The following is a 24,363-nucleotide window of genomic DNA, read 5'->3' as shown; positions in this document are numbered from 1 at the left end:
CACACACACACACACACACACACACACACACACACACACACACACACACACACACACACACACACCCCTCCCCCGGTACCTTTATCTTTGGAGATTTTGGGAAGGGATTTTTTTTTCTCAGGAACATCCCAGCTGTTAACGTCCTGTTTTTGGTCTTTCGAAACTCCATCCACCTGCTACTCCTTTACAAGCTTCCAAAAACTAGCAACACCATCCATGGTTGTCCAGGATCCTCATGAAGAATATTTTTTTTTCGTATGACATCACCTGGTTAGGATTTTGGTTCCGAGCTCCCTCACTGATTCCTTCCTTGCCTTCCACTATGCGAAAAATTTTGTCTCAGGAAGAAACCAGCCACTGGTTTTCCTGACGGGGTTTTGAGGTTTTCCAAACTCTATCTGCCGTTCTTCCAAAATCTCGGATCCGGATAAAGCCTGACGTCCATGTTTTTATTACTAGTTTATGTTCCGGATGATCTTTCGATCCCAGCTGTTGGAACCTTCTCTGACGTGCTTGAGGTTTCTGAGAAGTGACCAAAAAAACTCACGGCCAGGAATATGACTCTTAGGAATCGCATTCGTTATTTTAATCATTAGGTTTATAGACTGTAGATTTAAAAAATATATATTTTTAATCGCAACCTGTTGGCACTGGTGCCTCATATGTAATGTTTTTTGGCAGTGTTAGCGGTCATCCAGGAGTTTGCTTCTCCCACAAATCCTCTTGTGGCATCTGTACAAACATTTTATTTTGAACTCGATTTAAGATGTACTCATTTTTTTTCCCACCCTCCCTATTGTTCTTAGTGGGTCATGGTGTTACTGGGTAGACTGTAATCTGCACTTAACCAGCACTTAACTTTTAAGATCTGCAATGAATTATAGCCCCACCTTCACAGTTTTGTTTGTTTTTTTTTTTTTTTTGCTGGTCAAAACCTGCTTTGTATACCCGTTTTCATTCAAGTCACATCAAAGGAGTTCTATATGGAATGACTTTTGGGCCCCCTGTGTATCTTAGCCTGTGCCAAAATCATCCCGCCATCTTTGTAGTCCAGCTGGATCGCCATTTTATTTCTTTGTTTGAAGAAAAAAAAACAAGATGTCTTATTTTGGAAACGTATAGATTTTATTTAAGGTAAAAATCATGTAATTTTGTAAAGTGGGCCTTATTAATGGAATATATTTGTCACAGTTTTGTTTGTGAACGCCATTTTATTTCTTTGTTTGAAGGTGACACACTCCTGGAGAGTTTTTTTTTTTTTGTGTGTGTGTGTGTGTGTGTGTTTGTGTGTGGGTGTGTGTGTGTGTGTGTGTGTGTGTGTGCGCGTGTTTGTTAAGTTCATTTCTCACAACCCGGGGAGAGGGCGGTTCCCATTCATCTTGGCCGTTATTTTCAGGGTTTGTACGTCTTCTGCTGTTTGTGGTGCCAAAGAAAGAAGCTCGCACACAAATAGGAACTTTTGGATCGTACCATCAATCAAACCGTGGGCGGGGGTGTATTGTGACGTTTTCATTCTTTGTGTAAATTCACGTCGTGCGCAGACATAAACATTTAATCACAATAAAAAGGCTTTTATGAGTTTGTATGAGCTGCCAAAGTGGGGAGGGAGAGAGGCAGCTGCTTATAGGTTTTTTGTTCCCCCCCTTCCATCTTATAGACTTACCGGTAATCCATTGTGCATGTTTAACTCTCCTGTGGCATGTAGGTAAACTGCCAACTGTACAGCAGACCATATGTATTCTAATAAAAAATAAAAAGCAACCATTTGTAACACGCTGAGTCGGAGCAAATCTCTTGCTTTTTAAAACCTTTTTTTATTTTCGCTTTCGTTGGCAGGTTTTGGGTTGTGGAATGCAGAAAGTCAGCGGTTCGCTTCTGTCCAACGCAGGTGTTCTTTTTAATTCCCCTACAGGTCTTTTTTTTTTTTAATGATTACACCCCTGATGATTTTAGAAGGTTACACGCTGCGTGCATTGTCAGTCATCCATCAAAGTTTAACTGAACAAACATGCTGAAACTGAAGTCTATCGTTTTTGGGTGAGTTTTAATTCATTTTTTTAAAAAAAATCTATATTTAATTTAGATTGATGTCCATTTTCTGTCTTATTAAAATGACACAGATTCTAATACAATTGCACTGCTAAAATGAAAATATTTCATATGATGATCAACAACAGATCAATGAAATATTGTAAAATTGGCTCTATTAAAAAAAACTCATTTGGGCACTTTATATGTATTATATGTAAGTTACGATTTACATTTTATGAAATGGACATTCAATGTTTGAAGTTAATGTTTTTTTCAATATTAACTTGTAAGGTTAATTTAGAATGTTTTCAAATCAAATCTTGCAAAACTGAAGTGTGCTTTGCTTTTTCTTTGGCTTTCAAAATGCCAGCAGGTTACACTTTTGCTTGCACTGCAAACGCCTTCCTGTGCCTTCTCGATTATTAGGTGTCGTCAAAAGGTGAGTAGTTTTTCTTTATTTTAGTTGCATCGTCGAGTGTTTATTAATGCATGCTGGACAGTTCCCGTGTCACAAGTCGAGTTAATACTAAGTCTTCGGCCGAGTTCTATTCCCGCAGCAGCGAGTAACCAGGATTCAGGATTGTTTTTTGTTTACACAATGACAAATCCAAGTTGTGGTTTCAGTCATTTAATAACAAAACAATTAAAAAAACAAAAACAAACAAAGTCATGGCAAACATGATGAAATATCTCAATTACAAGTACATTCTTTTCAATATATCTTTTCATACAAACTATACTACACTTCATAACCCAACTGACGACACGTTTAGCTACACCCGAATGGCGCTTTTAGTGTGGCGGGTTCACATGTATAAACAAAAGCAGGACGTCCATGCTTCAAGAATCAAGACGATCCGCCCTCCCCCTCCCCCAAATGTCATCTCATCATCCGGGCCGCTTTTCATTCGGAATGTTGACTTCCCTGGCGATTGAGGGGGAATGGGGGGGGGGGGGGTCTTTGTAGTTGCAAGAGGACAGTTTCAGACCGTGGTGGCAGTGGGCTGAGCCTGAGGTGGGTTGTTGGCGGCAGTGGGCGTGGCCTGCCTGGGGAGCGTGTACATGGCGCCGAGGAACTGGTCTGCGATGCGCCCGGCCTCACGGAGGCCGCTGAGGAGGGCACCATGTACCGTGGCTGGGTAGTTCCTAATTGTGTGCTCGCCCGCGAAGAAGAGTCGGGGAACAGGCTAGAATGATGAATGAGGGAGGGGAACATACATAATCAGAACCTGTAAAGACTGTTGACTGTTATAAAGTAACTGTATTTAATTTATGGACGGTTGTTTCAAATATTTTTGAGTTTTTGCACCACAATACGTGACGATTAATTTTTAATCTTGCTCACAAGAAATATGCACAATTAAATAAAACTAAGAAAAAATATATTTAAAAAAAAAAAACAATAAAAAGTAACAGCCTGCTCTGAAAACTAATAAAACTAACTGAATTAAAAAAAAAAAAAGTCAATTAATTTAAAAACTAACTACAATAACTTCCCAAAGCATGATAACCCCGATGGACATGCCCGCTCACCTGCGAGGCTCCCGGGATGGCAGGACCCGGCGTGATGGGCTGCGCCATCAGGTCATAATCATTGCCCGAAGAACCAGCTGCCACATAGGAGTAGGAGCCCCGTGCCCAGGGGTCGGCGCGCCAACGCGTCACCACCGTCTCCTTTGGCTGCCACGGCGATGGACAAGATTACATTGCAGAAGCGGGAACCTCCGGGTAACGGTATGAGTTGGTTTACCTGAGGCACGGCGCTGCTTCCGAAGATGCCCTTGAGGATGGCGAGGCAACGTCCCACGATGACATCGTCACTGATGTTCTCCATGATTCCGGCCGCCTCGCCTGCCATCAGAGCCAGCAGGATGGGAGCTGACGGGGACAAAATCGCACGGGTGGACTTTTAGGATGAGGCAACCAAGTCGCGCTACCACGTAGGCGCTTGATAATGAAGCCGCCGTGACACCAGACTAAAGTTTGCGCTCTCTGGTCATCTTGCATGTGAGGTAGGAGGACATATTTTCATTTTTGAGAATTGTTCATGCAGTTTTGGCTTGCGAGCAATTTATCTTAAATACTATGTTTTTAAACAGGATACAATACATCAATATGGTACTGGAACAACCGAATCCAAATGCTCTTTTTGCAGAGTAGGAAAACCGAAGCATACATAAAAATCTTTTTTGTTGCAGTTTGCCATGTTGACAGCCGTGTCAGGCAGTGCACATTTGGACTCAAATTGTGCAGCTTAAGTTGACCATGCAGTAATCTGCTGCACTGCGGCTGGAGTGTCACCTTTGTAGAGGTTCCAGAAGAGGAAGAGTTCACCCCGACTGGCCGTGGTGGAGCCCACGTGACCGAACAGGTTGACGCTGGGGTCCCAGAACACGCGGTCGAAACAGAGCACCACCTGTGAAAGACCGAAAGAAAAACAATTGACCGTTAGAGAGGCATGGAGGGAATTGTATGAATGCTTTTGAGTGAGCGCCCTCTGCTGAAGAGAGCGGGATTTGCAACGCATTGCATAATAATGCACTGCGGCAGAACAGTGGAGGACACCAAAGTCCTCACGGTGCGGAGTGACGCGTGTCCTTCAACCCTCACGCGCACCCCCACGCCAATGATTCAGGTTTGTTAGAATAAGAACAACAATAAGAACATGATTATCCCCGAGTTCTGTCGTGATAACGGCTACAATTGGTTCTGCGTGGACATCCGCCATCAAGGTCAAACGTGGAGCAAAGGGCGTGCCATGAGATGAGAGACGTGATGAACAAATCTTTTTAAAATCGATTGTCCGAGTGCTTATTCCATCCATTACTTAGGTAATCAGTTCAGTGGTTCCAGGTGTGGGAAAGATGGTTTTAAATCGATTAAATATATTTTTGCGGTTGACTTAATTGTGTAAGCTGATCCCTCGCCCCGCCTGGGGGGTACAAGTTTAATTCAACCACGCTTGCGAATCAAAACATTTATCTCAGATCATCGTTCCCACTGAAATGAATGGAAGGAAATGCCTTTAACCCGTGCCTTTAAACCCCCCCCCCCAAAAAAAGTTTTAAAAACAGAAAAATCAAACTGTTATTGTCCTTTATAAAAACAGATTGGCCAGTGCTTCTAATACTGTAGATGCCTCAAGAAGATGCTATTATTCATTTTTCGGAGAGGATAAAGAATATATGCTTGTGGGCATTATCTGTCTACATGTGTTGCACCACCGATTGTGTTGAATGTTGCTTCGAAGACCGTGACTGTCAATGCTAACGTAGCATATCAATGGTGTTTTGCATTGTTAGCATGAAGCAAAATGGCAAAGGTATGCTGCAGTTTTGACTCTTTGTTTCACGTTAAGTTTGACAGAATGTTTCTACGAGGAATGGCTTTTCTTGAAACCTCTCTCTCTCTTTTTTTTCCCCACTCACTCAGCACCCTTTACTACACTTTCGCTCATACGCTCGACTCTCTTGCGCTCTCCATACCTTGTTGAGGTTCCCAAAGCCCATCCTCTGTATGGCAGAAGTCTTCCACTCGGGCAATGGCGGCACAAACTGGACGGCGGGCGGCTGCTGCTTGAGCACGCCTAGCGGCAGCGTGCACAGCACCGCGTCGCACTTGTAGATGAACGTCTGCGTTGCGGAGCGGGTGTTGACAGCGATTACCTCGCAGCCTGGCGGGCGATGGGAATTTTAAAAAAGCATGTTGTATCTTCTATAATGGCAATTCTGATGTCCGAGACTGACTCACCAGAGGCTGTGTATCGAACCTGCCGCACGGCCGTGTTGAGTTTGATGTCCAAGCCTTCGGCGAGAGCGACGGGCACGCACGAGTAACCGTTCCTCACGGTCAGGTGGCTGCCGGTGAACTCAAAGTCGTCGTCCTGTGGGAGGGAAAATCCCCCCCGTGAGCAAAAAGCTGCGTGGCGGTTGAAGACGCGTGAAAACAAAGACGCACCTGATCCCAGTGTTTGAGTGAAAGGGTAGAGAGGGGCGTGGCGTTGGCAAACTCCAAGTTGGCAAAGTGCCAGTCTAGTATTTGGCGGTCTCTGGACGACAGGTAGACGTCACTGCAGACACAAGAGGAGACGGGAGATGATGTTGGAAAGTGGGGTTGAAGAGTTTTGAAAAATAATCTCGTTTTTGTTTTAATGTTGCGATTGCATTTGAAGATGCAATTATTTTCTCAAACGTACCGAGAATTAAGATAAGACCGTTTATTTTTCCGCTTGAATTTGAGTTAACTTAATTAACACTAGCACGTCTTCAAAAGGTTCACTACGGCAACTTAACAAAATTCTACCAAACAAATGTGGCGTGAACCAAAGTCAGAAAGTCATAAATCAGATTAGAACTAAAGAAAACAAAGCCGAGGCTTTATTACTTTATCGCTTCAGTTTGTGCATTGCACTTCTTAAGCACTGAACGTATCCGGACACTATATCAGTCAAAGGAAAAGAAATATGAAGCAGAGTTGAGACAGACAGACATACTGTTGATTGATACGTCTCATCTTCCTGCAGCTCATCAGTGCGGCACTAATATTACTCATGCTCTTTTCCTGCGCCGGTTGTGTTAACGGGTTAAAGCACTGGAACCTCGGTGCTGGTTAGCATTAGCATCAAGCTAGCCGGCTGAAAGGCTAAGCTACGTGTTTGTTTCAAGTGCACAAGATGTCAACTTCAACCGGGATTGGCATTAATCAGCTTGGAGTCTCTTGTTTGACTGATTGCTCAGTATTTGCCAAAGTGCTGCTTACGGTGACGTGTGTTGGGTTAAGTTCCCTGACGGCATAAAGCAAGGCACCGCAGTACTAGCTCGAGGGTACCACAAATGATCCATTGATATGATTTCTCCTACAGTAGTGACTTCGGCTCTAATCCTACCGCACAAATGGTGTGTGGACCAAACAGCAAAAAACATTTCGATACCTGGGTGGGTTGGCCTCGAGCTCCTGGAGCTTCTCCTCCAGCTTCCCCTGCAGCTCCTGCAACTCGTCGTACTCCTGCACAAACGGCAAAGTTTTGAACCTCACCTAATCTTGCCAGTCGGTGCATAAGCCGCGCACACGTCCAATCGAATGCGCGAGACTGCGTGTGTGCATGAAAAGACACACTGAGACCTTGAAGTAGTTTGTGGGGCAGAAGACAAATCCAGCAGACAGAGAGGCGATTTATCTGTGCACCCCCGAAAAAAAAGAAGAAAAAAAAAAAACTACGAGCGCCGATGCTAATAATACATCCTGCCACTTAAACATAGCCTGTCTGGTTGAGTTAGATAGCATTACATGAAGAGATTCCGGGCTGGGCCATCTGTAAAATATCCCTTGCTACCAATTATAATCTTTCGGAAATCGAATTGCGCCTCAAAGTAGCAGTAGACAGCGCCCAACGCAGACAGGCGGTATGTAATGTAAAGCCACTTGAAGAGAGTTTGATTCTAAAACTTGAGTGCTTGTTCTTTGACCGGAACGCTGTAAATGAAAGCCTTGGCTGAGACGTCTCAGTTCAAATGTTGCGAAGGAATCCATTGGCGTCGCTGCTTTTCAACAGGCACGGAGTGGATAAAAATTCCAATCGGCGCACCCCAAAGTCTTACAGAAGAGTGGAAGTTATGGAGACCACACCATATTGTTGTTGTGATATGTTCCTCTATTCACAAAAAGTTAGGAGTAGTCAGCTTTTGGGGGAAATTTCAGTGTTTCAATGTTTCTCAAATCACGTTTTGCATTGAAAAAACAAAATCAAATTCCTGGTATAATTATAGCGAAACTGTCCTTTGGGGTTGATTTGAAAATGTATTTATTTCTGTTTTATTGTACGGCTGAGCAAAACGAAGACTGCCAAACAGTCGTGTGGGCTCCATAAATGTGCCTCAGTAAAACTAATACTGAAACTAATAAAAACTCAACTAAAATGAAGCATTAAAAAAAATAAATAAATAAAAAACTCGTCAAAACAAAATAAAAAAACTTGCTCTAATGAATGAAAAATGCAAAACTGTTATAACCCTGATATAACTGTACAGTATAAACTAGGTTAGGAAGTCGACCGACGGCCCGAAACGAAGCAAAGTATCCCTCCACAAATTGCAGCCTGTGCAATTTGAAAATTACATTCTGCTCCATTGCTATGTCAATCTTAATGTTAAGCCATTTTGCAGACCTTGCAGTTCTCTCACAAGGAAATTAAGTGTTTCGTTTATTTTTTTTATTGCTTTCCAAGGACGTCCGCTGAGGCCTTTCTGTAACTCTTGCGGTCTCTGTCGAAAACCTTGTGATGACACTAAACTCGGTGGCCACTTCCCTCGAACAACTTCCAGTTTGAAGCCTCGCAATGGCAACGTACTGTTTATCAATTGTTAAGTGCCTTCTTGATTTCATGACGTCACAATGCGAAGAGCACGATGAAGAGGAGTGCTGAAATAGCAATTAGAATTGTACCAGGAAATGTATTATCTTCAAAATACAGTTGGATGTGTGCTTTCTAAAGTTCAGAGAAGGTAATAGAAAGTTGTCACCCCGTAATAGTGGTACGGGGCCATTTTAAGTTGACCGTAACATTTGACCCAAACGCTTTTTTATGAGTCGCGCGTGTACGGTGTCATTGAATTGTGTTGCGTGAACTCACTTTGCAGAGCGATGTCAGGTCTCTGTGCTTGCTCTTCACCAGGAACTCCGCGGTGATGTCCCTCGGCGGTTTGACGTCACTGGCCTCTTTGAACTGCTGATGGAGCTCCTTCACCCGCTCCTTGGTGGACACCATCTAAGACGCCAAAGAGCAAGGTAAAGCGTCGCATTTTAGATTCCTACTCGGAATTCAAATACTTTTTACACAACAATTTTAGGTGCGCAAAGTTGCTCACCTTGTTGAGCAAATCTCTGAGCTCTTCTTGCGTCTTCACAATCTTGTTCCAGTGTTCTATCTGCTCATCTTTGACATGCTTCTCCTGCAGCCTGCACACAGGTATGTATGAAATCTTGACCGCATCTTGTTTGAAGTCAGATACATCGGGGTGGTGTCGAAAGGCAAACGCTTGGTCCAAATGCGTGGTGTGGACTTCACTGTACAGAAGATGAGATATGAGGGCTGTACTCACTGTATGACCACCTCCAGGGCCTGTCCCAGCGAGACGGGCTTGTTGTTGAGGAAGTTAAAGTCCAGCTGGTGACTGAGGAAGGAGGTGGCCTCCAGCAGTCTGTTGAACTCCTGCTCCACCATCTCGTCTTTTTCTTTGGGCACCTTGAATTGCGCAAAAAACAAAACGATGAATGACTTTTGAAACTTAACTCGTCAAAGCCGTCATCAGAATTGGCTACAGCTCAAATACAACTATTTGTAATCATCACAATGTAATACGAAGATGCAGCAGTTAGTTCACTATTGAGATACACACCGTGCAAGGGCAGAGCCACGCTAGATCGATAAAATGATTGTGAGTGATCGAAATCAAAACACAAACTGAAAAAAATATAGAGCAGTGACGACACTTAATGGAGATTATTTGAATATGAACAGTTTCCAAGTCGAATTCCTGTCCAAGTTTAATTTGCTAACTCCTGCTCCACCATCTCGTCTTTTTCTTTGGGCACCTTGAATTGCGCAAAAAACAAAACGATGAATGACTTTTGAAACTTAACTCGTCAAAGCCGTCATCAGAATTGGCTACAGCTCAAATACAACTATTTGTAATCATCACAATGTAATACGAAGATGCAGCAGTTAGTTCACTATTGAGATACACACCGTGCAAGGGCAGAGCCACGCTAGATCGATAAAATGATTGTGAGTGATCGAAATCAAAACACAAACTGAAAAAAATATAGAGCAGTGACGACACTTAATGGAGATTATTTGAATATGAACAGCTTACAAGTCGAATTCCTGTCCAAGTTTAACTTGCCGCTTGAAAACAATTGACAAAAGGTCGGCCAATCGTTATTCATTATTCATTTTTATTACATAATACAGTGGTACCTCAGTTTGGAAGATGGTTTACAATTCACCCAGTTCAGGTTTACTACAAATCACACAGTGTTTTTTTTTTTTTTTTAAATCAAATCTCATAAACTTGATGCTTGCTTAATGCTAAAACACAATGCAAAATGCCATAGACAAGCCAACAAAATTAGCATTGATGTTGAAGGCATGAACGCAACGGCTATTCGAAAAATAAATGGTGCAGCAACACTTGTAGACAGACAACATGATACTCAAAGGCTTCATCCTCTGCAAACACGACTTTTACTGCATCTTACTGACTCACATGTCAAAATTCACCTCGTTTATTATTTATGTCTATTAATCTGCCCCCGGTGGCCAATGTGCACAACAAATGGCAGCACATTGTCAATGTAGTGTACAACACACAAGGATGTACAGTGTTTTGTTTTTTTCTTATTATGGAAAAAAAACATTACCAAAAAATGGGTTGGTGTTTTTGGGTGGCTTGAAGAGATTGTTGGCATTTCCATTCATTCCAGTAGAGAAAGATGAATTACAATGCACATTTTTGGAGGTAGGAGCATGGTTTGAGAACAAATTAAACTCGTAAGTTGAGGCACCACCGTCTTCTTCATATATTCTAGATTCATGCAAATGTAGCATCTATTTTTTTTCATTCTTATTGCATACAACACTGCCGACTATTCTTGCTGCTGTTCACGTTCACTTCTCTGCAGTATAACACCTACTTAAACATAGTTTGCATGTAACATATTTATCATTAATATTCATGTACAGTTGGCATATAGTGTTGTTGTTCATTTTGTTCCGTCTCATAGCGTCATTCTGGAAAGATGTGCAAATACTTTTGGGATTCTTTGTATTCTTGTGTACCACTAGCTACTCATCGGAGGTGCAGCTGGGATTCCCCACGTGCGGGGCTAATAAAAACATTCTCCTACTTTAAACAGGAGGAGCCAGCAAAGTGAGAAAAGAAATGGCCTTGCTTCCACAATGATATTCAGCACATGAAAGGAGGAATGAAATGATGTAAGTAAACCAATACATACACTAGTGCACCGTTCACCCTTTAGTTGTTCAGCGGTTGGCGAAACGAGACAGAGGAGGGAAAGGGGAGGGGGGGAGAGAGAACATATCATGTCAACAAAAGGGAAAACATGTACATTTCATTTGTGCTGCCTCAAAAGCCTCCAACCTAGACATCCTATTAATGGAGTCTTAGAGAAGATTTCATTGACATTAGCCCGTGTCTATTTTGTGCTCCGTGCGCCAGTTGTTTGGAGGTTACCTAAAGCCACGGTTCACTGTGTTGATGTGGTTTAGGAATAGCTAGACGACCGCCTGGGGACAGCACAGAACTCAACTTTGAGAACACTCAGGCCACAAGAGATCTCGCAAGCGTTTTCTTTAATGAAGTAAACAGCGCATGGTTTAGAATGGAAAAAAAAAAAAAGAAAATTCATCGGCTACAAATATTAAATGCAGCTGAGGTTACACTGTCATGTCTGATGGTTAATTGCTGTAGTTTGCAAGAAGCAGGCAGATAGCATATTTCCTCAAAGAGTGGCGCTCCGGTCTCGACATTGTACCTTGAATTAATCAACAACACTCGAACAAATAAATGCCACACCTCGAATTGACACCGCTCTTTTCCTCCCCATTCACATTCACTCATAATTACTCAGCCCCTATTATATTTATTTATATAGCGCATCACAAATACGGTCATGATTTTGTTTTTTATTTAATGGGGCATATTTTAAAAGTGTGTACATTTTGGAAATTATTTTTAACAGGGGCGGAATTTGATTTGAATTAAATGGAAAAAATATAGATTGAATTTAATCAAGTCAAAACGGCACTCTCTCTACCACTGTATGAGGAAAATACGATATGCTCTCGCGTCAATTGCATGCGCGTATCTGCGATTTGCAGTTGGACAAGCTGCTTCTCACTTTTAAGCCGGTCATACTCACGGCCTGGCCATTGGCTTCATACAGCGGACACTTCTGTTTGATCTTGGCCAGCTCCATGTTAACCTGCTTACTGACCACAGCCATGGGATTCCCTCCTGACCAAGCGCACAGACGAGACCAACGGAATATTTATAGACAACAGCGCCCTCTACAGGTTGATGAAAAGAAAATGGCTGAGTCATCCATACCCAGGCCTGTCACAACCATGGCCCCCAGATCTGCCACATAGTTGCCCTTCCTAAATGTGGCCACCCTGCCTCCGACGCGGTCCTACAAAGATGAGTCCAAAAGAAATGAAGAAATTCCAACAGTTAGACTGAAAATAGTCAAATTAGGAGCCAAAGGACAATTGCGTCGCGCGCAGACACCCACCCTGGCTTCCAATACAGTGACATCCATCCCAAAGCTCTGCAGTTGGCGGGCTGCAGCCAGGCCGGACACCCCTCCGCCAATCACAATCACCTTTCCGGTCTTCTTGGCTGTAACGAAGCATGTCAACAATTCTTTGAACGAGCCACAACGGCAGCTAAAATATAGCAGAAGAATCCGACAGCCTGTCATGCTGTACCGTATTTATTTTCTCATATTGCGACTGTAGGCGTCTACAGAGATGATCTGGTATTTGAGAAAATTATACAAATGTGTTTATATCTGAAACTATCCATTCCATTTTCTTGACGCCAAAGGTCAACTCACTGGGTAAAGGCTTGACCCTCTTGTAAATGCCAAAGTTGATCAGCCCGTGCCTTTCAAGGTAGCTGTGTATCCTGTGCACCAGCACAGCATCGCCTGAGCGGGATACAAAGAACATGAAATCGCAACTGAAGGACGAGTATAACTTGTCGTTTTTCTGACTGTTATTTCAAGTGTCTTACTGTTGTATGGAGCTTCAAGCTGCTGTGCGGTGGTCTCAAAAGTCAGCTGGATCTTTGGGTTGTCCAGCCACAGTTGGAGCTGGTAGGGGATGAAACACAAATGGTAATATGAAGGCCTGAAAGGGGAGACTTTTTGAAGAGGCGGTCACGCAGGTTCGGGGGACACTTACTGTGCGGTTGCGGATGTAGAGGAAGACCTTTTGGGTCTGCTGGGGGCCGCTGATGATGTCGGGGAAGCATGCGGCTTCCTGGGATGTCATGCGGTCGTGAGGGAGGCGACTCTGAAAAGCAGCGCCTTCCACACCTGATTATGGACATAGTCTGTTAATGCTTAGCGTTACAAAAACAACGACAGCACAACAGTAAAGCATGGGTGTTTTGCTGTTTTTATCCATCCATCGTACAGACGGCTTATGTCTGAAATGCCAATGATTGTTTGATATTCTTTCTTCTGTATGGCTGTACAGTAATTACAAAATAACTACATTTGAATTAAACCCTGAAGCACATTTATGAAATTGACAAAGACAAAAACAAAGAACATTTTTGCTATCATCATAGTTCGTTTTAGTCAGTTCCATAAACGTAAAATGCAGTTTCATTTTTTTTAATGCACTCTCATTTTGATTTGATTTCATAACACAGCGATTTACTTGTTCTTTAATATGCGTGACAGTGATGAATGTTGATATAATAAACAATGCCTGCACAGTTAAATTACTTCCACAGGAAAATGGCGGTTCTTCGAAAACAAAGCAGAGACTCACCAGATGGTTCCTCGGGTTCACTGTCATTCTCTTCTTCTGGTGGAGGGGCTGGTGGCGGGATGACCTGCTTTCGCTCTTTCTCCGCCTTGGCGTTTCTCTCCTCCTCAGAATAATATTCGTCCTCGGACAGATTGGCCAGGCTCTCGTCCATCTCGCGGTACTCCACCTGCAACAGTAGGCACAATAAAAGCATCATTAAAACCCACATTTCTACAACACGCCACAGCCATTTGGACCATACTCCCAGCATCGCCTCCGGTTAAAATTCTAAAATGTTTACCTTTTGCCGCTTGCGCCGACTCGTCCTGCGGACTTCGGCCGAGTCCGGGTCCAGGGCGCCGGGGCCTCCTCCCCCCTGGTGAGGCATAGGGGCTCCTCCTGACTCGCCGCTCGGGGACGACCTCTCCTTCTTCTTTATGTCAATTGGACCCGCAGCTGAGACTGAAGCAGCCGCCTGGGCATCAGAGCCCTGGGCTCTGTCGCCGCCCGCCGCCCCCGCTGAGGATGTAGAGGATGATGACGAGGACCCAGCGTCGGATTTCTTACTTGACAACATGATGGAGGATGTTGGAGGCCTCTCCTGGGAAAAATTATCAACTAAGGAATTAAAGGCTCAATTTACAATGATAAAAGACAGGAAAATGGTTGAACAGTGAACCCCCGACCATTTGTGAATTTCTGCTGAAAATAACTATTTGTTGAAAGATTCACCTATTCTCGTGCCAATACGTATGTTTAAGCCCTCTTTCTGTCACATTGACCACCATTTTACTGCTGGCCAGCTTGACAGCAGCGTGAAGGAAGATCTCAGTAGCAGGCGAGGCTCCTTGTGCGGTTGACCCCCAAAGAATGCAGGGTGGTAAACTTCTCAGGATGATGGAGAGAACGGTCCAGATCACTGTTAGCAGTGATGAAATTTAAAAGCTAAGATAAAGAACCTTTTGTGATAATTGTATTTTGAAAATATGAGGATTGATGTATAGTGGAGTCAAAAATTTAACAAAATAGCTCAAAGGAAAGTCACTGCAGCAATATACACAACAGTGTCTTTGCACTTCAAATGCATTTATTTTTTTCATAGGCGTCGGGATACTTCTAAGCCACTGACCCCACCAACCCTCCCCCCCTTTTTTTTAGATAGCACTGTCTTGGGCAAATAACTTAGATGGGAATTTTTACAACTGTTGTGGTGCTATCACGGAAGGCTCTGGCCTTTGACACCCAAAATAATGTGAGACATTGCAGCGAATTGTTCCACATTTCTTGTTCAAACTGTCAATGGTTGCTATTCGCATTGGTGAGGGTTCACTGTATTTTAAAACAACATGATGATGACAACTTGTGACTCTGTGATCTGCTGAAATTAAGCAAACACACCAGTGCCCGCGTTGTATAGTGTCGTTAAAAATAAGACTCTTAAGATCCTGTTAATTCTTGTGTTATATCATGCTAATAACCAGCAAACGGTGCCCCCAAACACGTCCAAAAAAAAAGTCTGGATGAATTAAGAGAAGTTAATCGTGCGTGGATGTCATGGTTTTTATGAAAAAAAGGATGCTCTATGGTACAATAACATTGTCTTGTTTTACCCATTTCTCCGTGCACCTGGTTATATCCATTCAAACACTAAAGAGATGAGACAGAACCAGAATAATAGTGTTACGAAAAAAGTAGGCCTTTAACAAAACATTCATAACTTCACTAATTGCAAAATCAAACGAATTAGAAGTCATGTTATCGTAAAAAGAATATTTTTTAGGCCAAACGATTGGAACACCGCTACCGTCCATTATAGACAATCAGGCTAGCTCGCGATCACCGCAATGCTAGCAGCACGTCCGTGGGCTACAGATGAAATATTTGCTCACATTGATTTTCAAAAGCACATTAACATTACATTCATGACCATTTTACGTCTTAGTAATAATAACTGAACTCCAAACGTTCATTTTGTTACTTAAAGAGCCTAAAAGTAAGACATTCACGTTTCAGAAATTTTAGCAAGCTACGTTAGCTGCTAACAATGAGCCCCGGCTCGCATTCACGTCAGGTCAGGTGCGATTTGCAGAAAAAAAACCAAACAATAACGTTGGTACATTTAAAGCACATTAACAACGACACCTTAGTATTAAATTGAAAAATAAATGCACGCGATAAAAATTTTAAATATGAATAATACCTCGCAATCCCCGCAGATGTCAACACAAAGACCACACAGTTCTTCGACCGTTTCTCGACGCACTATCAAAAAACTCGATGCTGAATGGCCACACCAAGGGTTGCCAAAGCGTTTACATTCATTTGATTGGTTAAAAGATCTGTCAGTCAAACCTAAAACCGGAAAAGTTGCTGCTCGCAAAGCATAAAGATCTTTTTATTTTTTATTTTTTTTCAACATGTGTCAACTTGCAATACGCTTTCGTAAAAAAACATTAAAAAACAAATAAAATACAAGAACCAAGAAAAGAACAAATCCCCAAAACAAAACGAAAACATACCAGGGGGTATGAGTAAAAATGTAATCAAAAATAAAAAATAAGTAATGTTTGGGTAGCTTTCTTATGTTTAGTAGCAGATACTGAAAATAAATACAGATCCAGTTTTTTCGGAAAGACAAAGTCCTGTATTTTGCTTCTTTTTTTCAGCGATATATATCATTGTCAGACTGATCGCAGGTCTGCCCTCTCACGGCTATCGTCATAACAAGGATACCAACAGGCGGGACTGTAGACTCGAAGGAAGGTAAAGGTGAGCCGCTGTGTAGAGCACGCCAACTCCAAAAATAGTTGTTTTTCTTTTTTATTTCGCTATTTAAGTCGTCGCTGTGTAAGGTGTAAGTACACGCTAAAATTGTTAACATGTAAATATTTATGATCTAAGCGGTTGATTGTCTGTGTGATTGAATTACCTGGGGGTCCGGCTAATGCTTGGTAGTATTTCAGGAAGTAGTCGTTGTATTGCAATTCTTTATTCGAGAAAAACACTTTTTTAAAGTAAATAAAAGAACAGATATCCCATTTAAAACTTGATTTGATTAAATAAGACAACACCTGAATACACGTAATGTAAGATAGAGACAGAAGTATGATCTTCATTTTGCTTCACAGTGCCGAGAGAATGGTAAAGGAGGAGAATGAGTCGCCCAACCGGCCTGACAACACTGCCTTCACCCAACAGAGGCTCCCAGCGTGGCAGCCCATGCTCTCCGCCGGCATCGTCATCCCTGGGTTTGTCCTCATCGGTCTGGCCTTCATCGGCATCGGCGTTGCCCTCTTGATCACTTCTCGCAACATCCAAGTACTGGAGGTAGAGGCTCAGTTTTACCCCCATGGGCTCTATGTAGGGCTTTCTGTGTCCACTTTGCTTTTGGAATCATTTTAGCCGAAATTATGATGCAAATGTAATGAAACTGATAGCCAAGCCGTTGACCTTTCAAAGGTATGATGTTAGTAATGTGGTTCATCAACATTTAAGATAACTCTTGTATTTATTTTCTCGTTTTCCTGCAGCTTGACTACACAGGCACGGAGCAGAACTCGCCATGCTTTCAGTGCTCGGACCCTGACCAGCAGGACTGTGTTTGCACACTACAGTTCTCGATCAACAGCCTGTTTGAGGTGCCCTCGACTATTATACTGTAGATGTAAAAAACCTTTTCCACCATTAATATGACCTACAACCAAAACAATTTAGTTTAAAAAAAATATTCATGTGAAGGGCAAGCAAAAATAAAGAACGGATATAATCATGGTTGCACAATTGTGCACACACTCTGAGAACAGGTCTCATCATGTTAAATGAGAGTCAGCATATAGCAAAGCTAAATCTCGCTGGAAGTTAGCATGACCACTGTTAGCATTTTAGCCGTTATCGTTTGAAATGTAGTCATAGTCAAATCAACAACAGGGCAAAGTGCAAAATCTTTTTATTTTTGTCTAAGTGATCTCTGCACTCAGGTTGCTATCTTGCTATATGTTAGCAATACAAAGTCAAACTCCTACTTCTGACCCTTGACTGTTTTTTTTTTTTCCCTTTGTGATCTTGTCTCGGACAGGGGCCGGTGTTCTTTTATTACGGCTTGTCCAACTACTTCCAGAACTACAGAAGGTACGGTGTCTCCAGAGATGACGGCCAGCTTTATGGAGACTTGTCTTACTTCAAGGTGAGCTAAAACACTGCCAGGTAGTTTACTAAAATCAAATCGGGACACAGTTTCTTGGCAGAGGGCTTTTGATTTCCCCATCACTCGTTTCTGCATTATATGGCAATACATTATCATTTCTAGTAATCATCTGGGTCTTGTTATTTCTCTGGTCTTTTCCGAAGGAACCCTACGATCAATGCGAGCCCTATCGATTTGACCGCAACAAGCGCCCGATTGTGCCGTGTGGCTCGGTAGCAAACTGTATCGCTGTGTGTGTGTGTGTGTGTGTGTGTGTGTGTGTGTGTGTGTGTGTGTGTGTGTGTGTGTGTGTGTGTGTGTGTGTGTTTTATCCTGAGCTCCTTTTTTTTTTTTCCTGGGTCAAGAGATTCCTTATTCATTCCCGTATTTCTTTGGTTCTCGGAAGACACGTTCAGGCTGTTCCAGATTGTGAACGGCCAGCAGAAGGAGGTGCCCTTGGATGGGAAAGGGATCGCTTGGTGGACCGATTACAACATCAAGTTTAGAAACCCCACTGTCACGCCCCTGAGGAACGCATTCAATAGTAAGTAAAGTCTACTGTGTTCGTTTTTTTTTCCTTTTTTTTGTGTGTGTGTGTGTGTGTGTGTGTTCTTTTTAATGTTTTAAGTAGAAAGAGTGGGTCAATTATAATTGACACTTTCATGGCAGTTAACAATGTGCCTACAATTAAACCGGTTTTATGATGGAAACAGTTTGACCCTGGAATGAATTCTTCCACATTCCATTGTTGTTCCATAATTTCTGTTTGAGCTCTGCCTTTCTTTCGCAGCTCACCCATGACCCTGATGAGGTCAAGCACTGTCAAAAATGGCTGGATGATTACTAATTGTGTGGTTTTTTTTAACTGACTTACAGGCACCGCGAAGCCGCTGTTTTGGCCCAGGCCGGCTTACGAGCTGGACCCCTCTGACCCTGCCAACAATGGTTTCATCAACCAAGACTTCCTGGTGTGGATGCGAAGGGCCGCGCTGCCGGATTTCCGTAAACTTTACCGGCGGATCACCGAGGGGGACTATGCCAATGGCCTGCCAGCAGGAAACTATTCTCTGGAAATCGCTTACAGTATCCTTGCCCGTTTAACAGATTCGGAATTGTTGTTAATGGATGCATGGTAGGGATTGAGCTACCAAAATCAAATTGTCAGTGACATGTAGACACAAGTTTAATACTCATTTGTCTACATAGGTACAATCCAATAGTTTAATTAAATGAATATGCAGATCAGGTTTAGGATCATGCTGTTTTTACATTTTAAGAGAACAAGCAGAAAACAGAGGTGTGTGCTCTTGAAAGTGTCCGCCTAACCTGTTTGACAGGTTGGTCAAGACACTGTTTTTACACATTCAGAAGGGGGGGGGGGGGTCATGTTTTTTTTTTTTTTAATGTAAATAGACTAACGCCTAGGCCTTTGTTCTGGTTTGTAATAGAACAGCTTGGATGTCAGCTCATATTTAACAGTAATTTCTGAGCTGCGAAAAGAAGGGTTTTATTGTGTATCCCCACTGTTGTATTTTCTTAACCCTCATCCCCCTCCCAGACTACCCAGTGCTGAGCTTCAGCGGCAGAAAGATGGTGGTGTTCAGCAACGTGTCATGGATGGGGGGCAAGAACGAATTCCTGGGTATTGCCTACCTGGTGATCGGCACGCTGTGCGTCGTGATGTCAGTGGTCATGCTCATTGTCTACGCCAAATTCAAGTTCCCAGAGGAGGACTGAGCAAAGCCTCGTGAGGATAAGCGGTTCAGATCATGGATGGATGGATAGATTAACTTCATAACTCTGTATTCAAGAGAGTTTTTGTCTCAGGGTTTGTTTATTTGTTTGTTGCCGTGTTTTAGTTCTTCCATTTTACGTCATAGGATTCCTTTTTTTAAATGAACAACCATTTACACATTGACAGAATTACATTAGCACATTAACAAATTAAACAGTGAACGGATGATGTAAATACAGGAATTGGAATTTCAATCAAGGCTGTACAGTTAAAATTTTTTGTCGTGTTTTGCTTCATGTTAATATTTATGCAATAAAACAATGGAAAACCATCCTAAAGCTTCCCACACAATTTCCCATAAATTAAATGGGAGGTGAAGTGGATTTTCTATTAGTTTCAAGCCTGTATTTTATTTTTTTTAATGATTGTTGCACGAAGCTTGCATCTGTTTAGTCCAAATGTTGTTTTGGTTGCACGCATTTTTTTTGCCCTAACGCTTCAATGCCTCCAGGTTTATGTCATGTCATACATCTTAGTAGGTCCAAATTCATGTTTTACATTTGTACTAAAAACAGTTTAACAAGCCCTTGCAGTATGGAAGTACATTTGTGCTGTCAGGGTTTGAATTCGAATTTTCGGCACTGATTCTTTATTTTTTTTTTCAACGATCAAATTTCTAAATGAATTGTTTACCATCAAAAAAACTTTCAAAAATTCAAACTTAACTGTGTTCATCTTAAAATTAAAGAAATCAATGTCAATAATAGTGTGTTGAGCTTAAAATTAAAAACTTCGAGCAAAACATTAAACGTACAGTATTTCATATAATAATTTGATACATTTTAAGGTCCAAAAAATGTGATAGAATAAAGAAAAATCTGATGACTCACTTACAGTGCACGATGAAAACGAGACATCTCCCTTCTTCCCCCTAGCGGTCACACACGTCGACGAAAATAATCAGCGTCTCCCCAGTGCATTCTGGGTAATGAAGTTTTAATGAGGCGAACTTCTATGTAAATCTTCCCCTTCTGAACCACAAGTACCACAATCCATCGCTTGAATAAATCTGACGTCTGACGTGTGCGATTTGACAGCGGCACCCAGTTTGTGACCAGAGACAAAATCCAGCACAGCCAGACGTGTTTCTTTTGTTCGTCGTTCGGTGTTTACCGGTGGTCGCAGACCGCTTCGCAAGATGTCAGACGGAGGCGGCGGCGAAGATAACAGCGGCTCCATGGAGGTATCGGCCGTTCACACGGTGGCGGACGCCTCGGTGCTCCAGAAGCACATTCGCAAGCTCGTTCCGCTACTCCTGGAAGATGGCGGCGAGGCCCCGGCCTCCCTGGAAACCTCCCTGGAGGAGAAGAGCACCGTAGAGCAGATGCGGAAATTCCTGGGCGACCCTCAGGTCCATACTATCTTGGTGGAGAGAAGCGCGCTCAAAGGTAAAAATCTCTTCGTCATTCTTGGGCGGCTAATCCTGCTAGCCCGGCTATAGCCAGTGGCCCATCAATTTGCATCTTTCCGTTCTTCCTTAAAACCCGCAGCCACAATAAACGCTAAATTTGAGTATTTCGGGGGTGGTACAGAATTGATGGTGAAAAAAAAATCTGTTTAAAATTTATACAACATTCATATTGAAGGGAAACCAGCGCTGCACCGTTACTGTTAGCAGCCAATCTGCATCCATGACAACGATTTATCTGCACAATTTTCCAAGTGGTTGTAAAAGTACTCTCAACCTGAAATCAAGTAAAAGTACAAACACCTTTGGAACAAAATATCCTGCTAAAAGTAGAAGTACCGATTCAGTCCATGTTGTTATGGTAAAAAAAAAGACTGAAATGTACTGAAGACTAGGGCCATCTCTCCCTGCTGCAACGCACCTAATTCAAAAGACTAGAATCGTTATCTTGCTTCTTTGGAGCTTGATGATGAGCAGATCCCATGAATCAGGTGTGTTACAGCAGGGAGAGATGGAAAATGGGCAGGGCATCAGCCCTTGCAAATGTTGACTGATCAAAAGATTGATTGCTGCTTTCCTCAGGTGGTTGGGTGGTTGGGGACCACTTGCTCTAACACACATGCATGCTGCGCAAAATATTAATGACAAGATTCGAATCATTCTAATTTTTGAGAGTCATGCTGTTATCATGTGAGTCAGCACGTATCAATGAAGACATTCTATTCAGTTTCCTTCCGGCTAGGTGGTCCTTAGCCTCAGAATAAAAGGCTATTGATAATGTCATGTTTTCCCAGAGGATGTTGGCGACGAAGGAGAGGAAGAGAAGGAGTGCATCACTTACAACATCAGCATCGACATACACTATGGGCTCAAGTCCAACAGGTAAACCTGTATTGCAAAGTCATTTCTATTCGTTTTGTCTTTGTAACTGCAAACTTTGAAAGTTCCTGGAAAGCCCTGTTTAACACACACAAACATACTTTGCTCCTGCAGCTTGGCTCTTATCAAGAGGACGGGCGTCATTGATGCAGACAAACCCATATCGACCCAAGTGCGCGTCCTGACGCTGAGTGAGGATTCTCCCTATGAGACTCTCCACTCGTTCATCAGCAACGCTGTCGCTCCCTTTTTCAAGTCGTACATCCGTGAGTCCGGAAAGGCAGACAGGTAATTAATTCCACCTAACTCAATTTCCTGACGCTCCCTTTAATGTGCGCCAAGCTGATTCTTTCATTCCTCTGCAGAGACGGGGACAAAATGGCGCCTTCCGTGGAGAAGAAGATCGCAGAGCTGGAGATGGGCCTGCTGCACTTGCAGCAGAATATCGAGATCCCTGAGATCAGTCTGCTCATTCACCCCATCATCACAAACATTGCAAAGCAATGCTACGAGCGCGGCGAGAAACCCAAAGTCACCGACTTTGGGGATAAAGTGGAGGACCCCACCTTCTTGAACCAGCTCCAGTCTGGAGTCAACCGCTGGATCAGGGAGATTCAAAAAGTAAGATGCATTGTTTTTTGCGTTTTTTTTCCAATGATAGAAGGGGGTCTTGTTCAATGTATAACCTTCATGCCCATACTCACAATGAGTTGTATGTTTTCTAAACTGAGCTCCCCTTATCCTTATTCCTCTGTCGTCTGCTTCCAGGTGACGAAGCTGGACCGTGACCCGGCGTCGGGCACAGCCCTGCAGGAGATCAGTTTCTGGCTCAATCTTGAGCGGGCCCTCAACAGGATCCAGGAGAAGAGGGAGAGCCCGGAGGTTCTGCTCACGCTTGACATTCTCAAGCATGGCAAGCGTTTCCACGCTACTGTCAGTTTTGATACAGACACTGGTGAGTTGACAGCAACTTTTGACATTTCCCACGTTAGGCATGCTTGGTTTATTTGTTATGGCACCCTTATGCACCAGGTACATCCATAGTGCTTTACAGAGGCAAAATAGAAAACAATAAAAACACGATTAAATTAAGAGTGAAATAGCATTTACGATTAATAACAATGGAGCAATAAAGATTTCAAGCCGACAGTTTGAGCAGATCTTAGGTGTTCAGGAAGTTCGCTCAACAGAAGAGGAGCATAGAAACAGACTGCTGTTTCACTTTGTTTTTATTTACGTGCCTCGCCTCGAGTAATCACTCCACTTTTCCTCCCTTTGCAGGTCTGAAACATGCTGTAGAAACTGTCAACGACTACAACCCTCTCATGAAAGACTTCCCCCTTAATGACCTGCTGTCCGCCTCCGAGCTGGACAAGATCCGCCAGGCTCTGATGGCCATTTTCACCCACCTGAAGAAGATCAGGAACACCAAGTACCCCATTCAGAGAGCTTTGCGTCTGGTCGAGGCCATCTCCAGGGATTTGAGCTCACAGCTTTTGAAGGTGTTGGGCACCAGAAAGCTGATGCATGTTGCCTACGAGGAATTTGAAAAGGTAAGTGTCGCACAGTTAAGGGGTCAGTCTCATCTCTTTGTTGTCCATCTAAACACAATGCCTCAAATAGCGAGGGGTTCACTGTCTGAGCTCTGCCATTAAATGATTTTCTTTTTATTGGGTGTCTAATTACCTATAGAAACCACAACATGGAAGCAAATCATTTGAAATGGGGCCTGGTATTCCTTTTTGATTGATTTCCTGTCATCTGTAACAATATAAAAATGAATCACAAAAGCTTTGTGGCAGCAGGCATATGAAACAAAATGACTGTTTTGACGTCAGAAATGGACAAACGAATATCAGCACTCTCACTTTACACAAATAGTACACATCCTAAAATCAATCTTTTGGCATTTACACTCAATGCTAAATGTTGGCTAAGGAGTCTAGATTGGCTTACTTGCTGAGAGGCAAACTTTCTTGACAAAATTTCTTGAAACACGGTCAACCGGTCTTTCCAAGTTAACACCAGCAATACTCCACAAGATGGCGCCAAAGAATGCTTTTGTTGCTTTGGCCTGAGCACAGCAAATAATTGTTGGAAACCAGTATGCTGGAGTTGAGCATATATTCTTCTGCTACAGGTGATGGTGGCCTGCTTTGAGGTGTTCCAGACCTGGGAGGATGAGTATGAGAAACTCCAGGTGCTCCTGAGGGACATTGTGAAGAGGAAACGAGAAGAGAACCTGAAGATGGTATGGCGCCTCAGCCCCGCTCATCGTAAGCTCCAGTCGCGCCTGGATCACATGAGGCGCTTCAGGAGGCAGCACGAGCAGCTCAGGGCCGTCATTGTTCGCGTGCTGCGGCCTCAGGTAAGCATACTGTGTCTCTATTTTCGTTACGATCGTTAAATTCTCAAAGGAGACTATGTTTGCAACTGTGTTTTTGTTTGGTTGGACATTCCAGAAGCACTGAAGGCAAAAGAAAGTATCAACATCACAACACTGACTC

General features: G+C 42.9%; 3 protein-coding genes across 7 annotated transcripts in view; 2 read left to right on the top strand and 1 right to left on the bottom strand.

The window, feature by feature from the left end:
* Nucleotides 1-2,643: 2,643 nt before the first annotated feature.
* kdm1a (lysine (K)-specific demethylase 1a) lies at nt 2,644-15,893 on the bottom strand. 5 transcript variants are annotated; one of them, XM_019888378.1, is made up of 22 exons: nt 15,792-15,872; nt 15,202-15,238; nt 13,893-14,192; nt 13,613-13,781; nt 13,016-13,149; nt 12,846-12,924; nt 12,667-12,759; nt 12,343-12,449; nt 12,159-12,240; nt 11,971-12,065; nt 11,044-11,061; nt 9,129-9,271; nt 8,895-8,985; nt 8,660-8,794; nt 6,962-7,035; nt 5,989-6,100; nt 5,782-5,914; nt 5,517-5,704; nt 4,333-4,447; nt 3,782-3,909; nt 3,565-3,711; nt 2,644-3,218 (listed from the first exon to the last, which is right to left on the bottom strand). In XM_019888378.1, exons 2-22 carry the CDS (start codon nt 15,229-15,231, stop codon nt 3,015-3,017), a joined length of 2,577 nt encoding a protein of 858 aa, XP_019743937.1. In that variant the 5' UTR covers nt 15,232-15,238; nt 15,792-15,872; the 3' UTR covers nt 2,644-3,014. The 5 variants fall into 5 exon arrangements, with proteins under 5 accessions (XP_019743937.1, XP_019743940.1, XP_019743939.1 ...); XM_019888381.1 differs by having other exon boundaries at nt 13,016-13,140; XM_019888380.1 differs by having other exon boundaries at nt 13,613-13,778.
* A 428-nt stretch (nt 15,894-16,321) lies between these two features.
* tmem30b (transmembrane protein 30B) lies at nt 16,322-19,851 on the top strand. Its single transcript, XM_019888220.1, has 8 exons — nt 16,322-16,445; nt 16,720-16,918; nt 17,122-17,229; nt 17,667-17,774; nt 17,939-18,029; nt 18,181-18,318; nt 18,651-18,857; nt 19,333-19,851. Exons 2-8 carry the CDS (start codon nt 16,730-16,732, stop codon nt 19,509-19,511), a joined length of 1,020 nt encoding a protein of 339 aa, XP_019743779.1. The 5' UTR covers nt 16,322-16,445; nt 16,720-16,729; the 3' UTR covers nt 19,512-19,851.
* Nucleotides 19,852-20,570: 719 nt separating this feature from the next.
* Nucleotides 20,571-24,363, top strand: part of dync1h1 (dynein, cytoplasmic 1, heavy chain 1) — a 33,730-nt gene continuing 29,937 nt past the window's right edge. Inside the window, 7 exon segments of the mRNA XM_019888219.1 lie at nt 20,571-20,957; nt 21,772-21,859; nt 21,971-22,144; nt 22,222-22,477; nt 22,625-22,811; nt 23,138-23,409; nt 23,997-24,224. Of these exon segments, the coding sequence (XP_019743778.1) occupies nt 20,708-20,957; nt 21,772-21,859; nt 21,971-22,144; nt 22,222-22,477; nt 22,625-22,811; nt 23,138-23,409; nt 23,997-24,224 (1,455 nt within the window). The 5' untranslated portion in view covers nt 20,571-20,707.

Source organism: Hippocampus comes, unplaced genomic scaffold (assembly GCF_001891065.2).
Source record: "Hippocampus comes isolate QL1 unplaced genomic scaffold, H_comes_QL1_v1.1 scaffold112, whole genome shotgun sequence".
NCBI lineage: Eukaryota > Metazoa > Chordata > Actinopteri > Syngnathiformes > Syngnathidae > Hippocampus > Hippocampus comes.
Note: the sequence above shows the minus strand (reverse complement) of the source record. Positions and strands in the feature narration are given on the sequence as shown.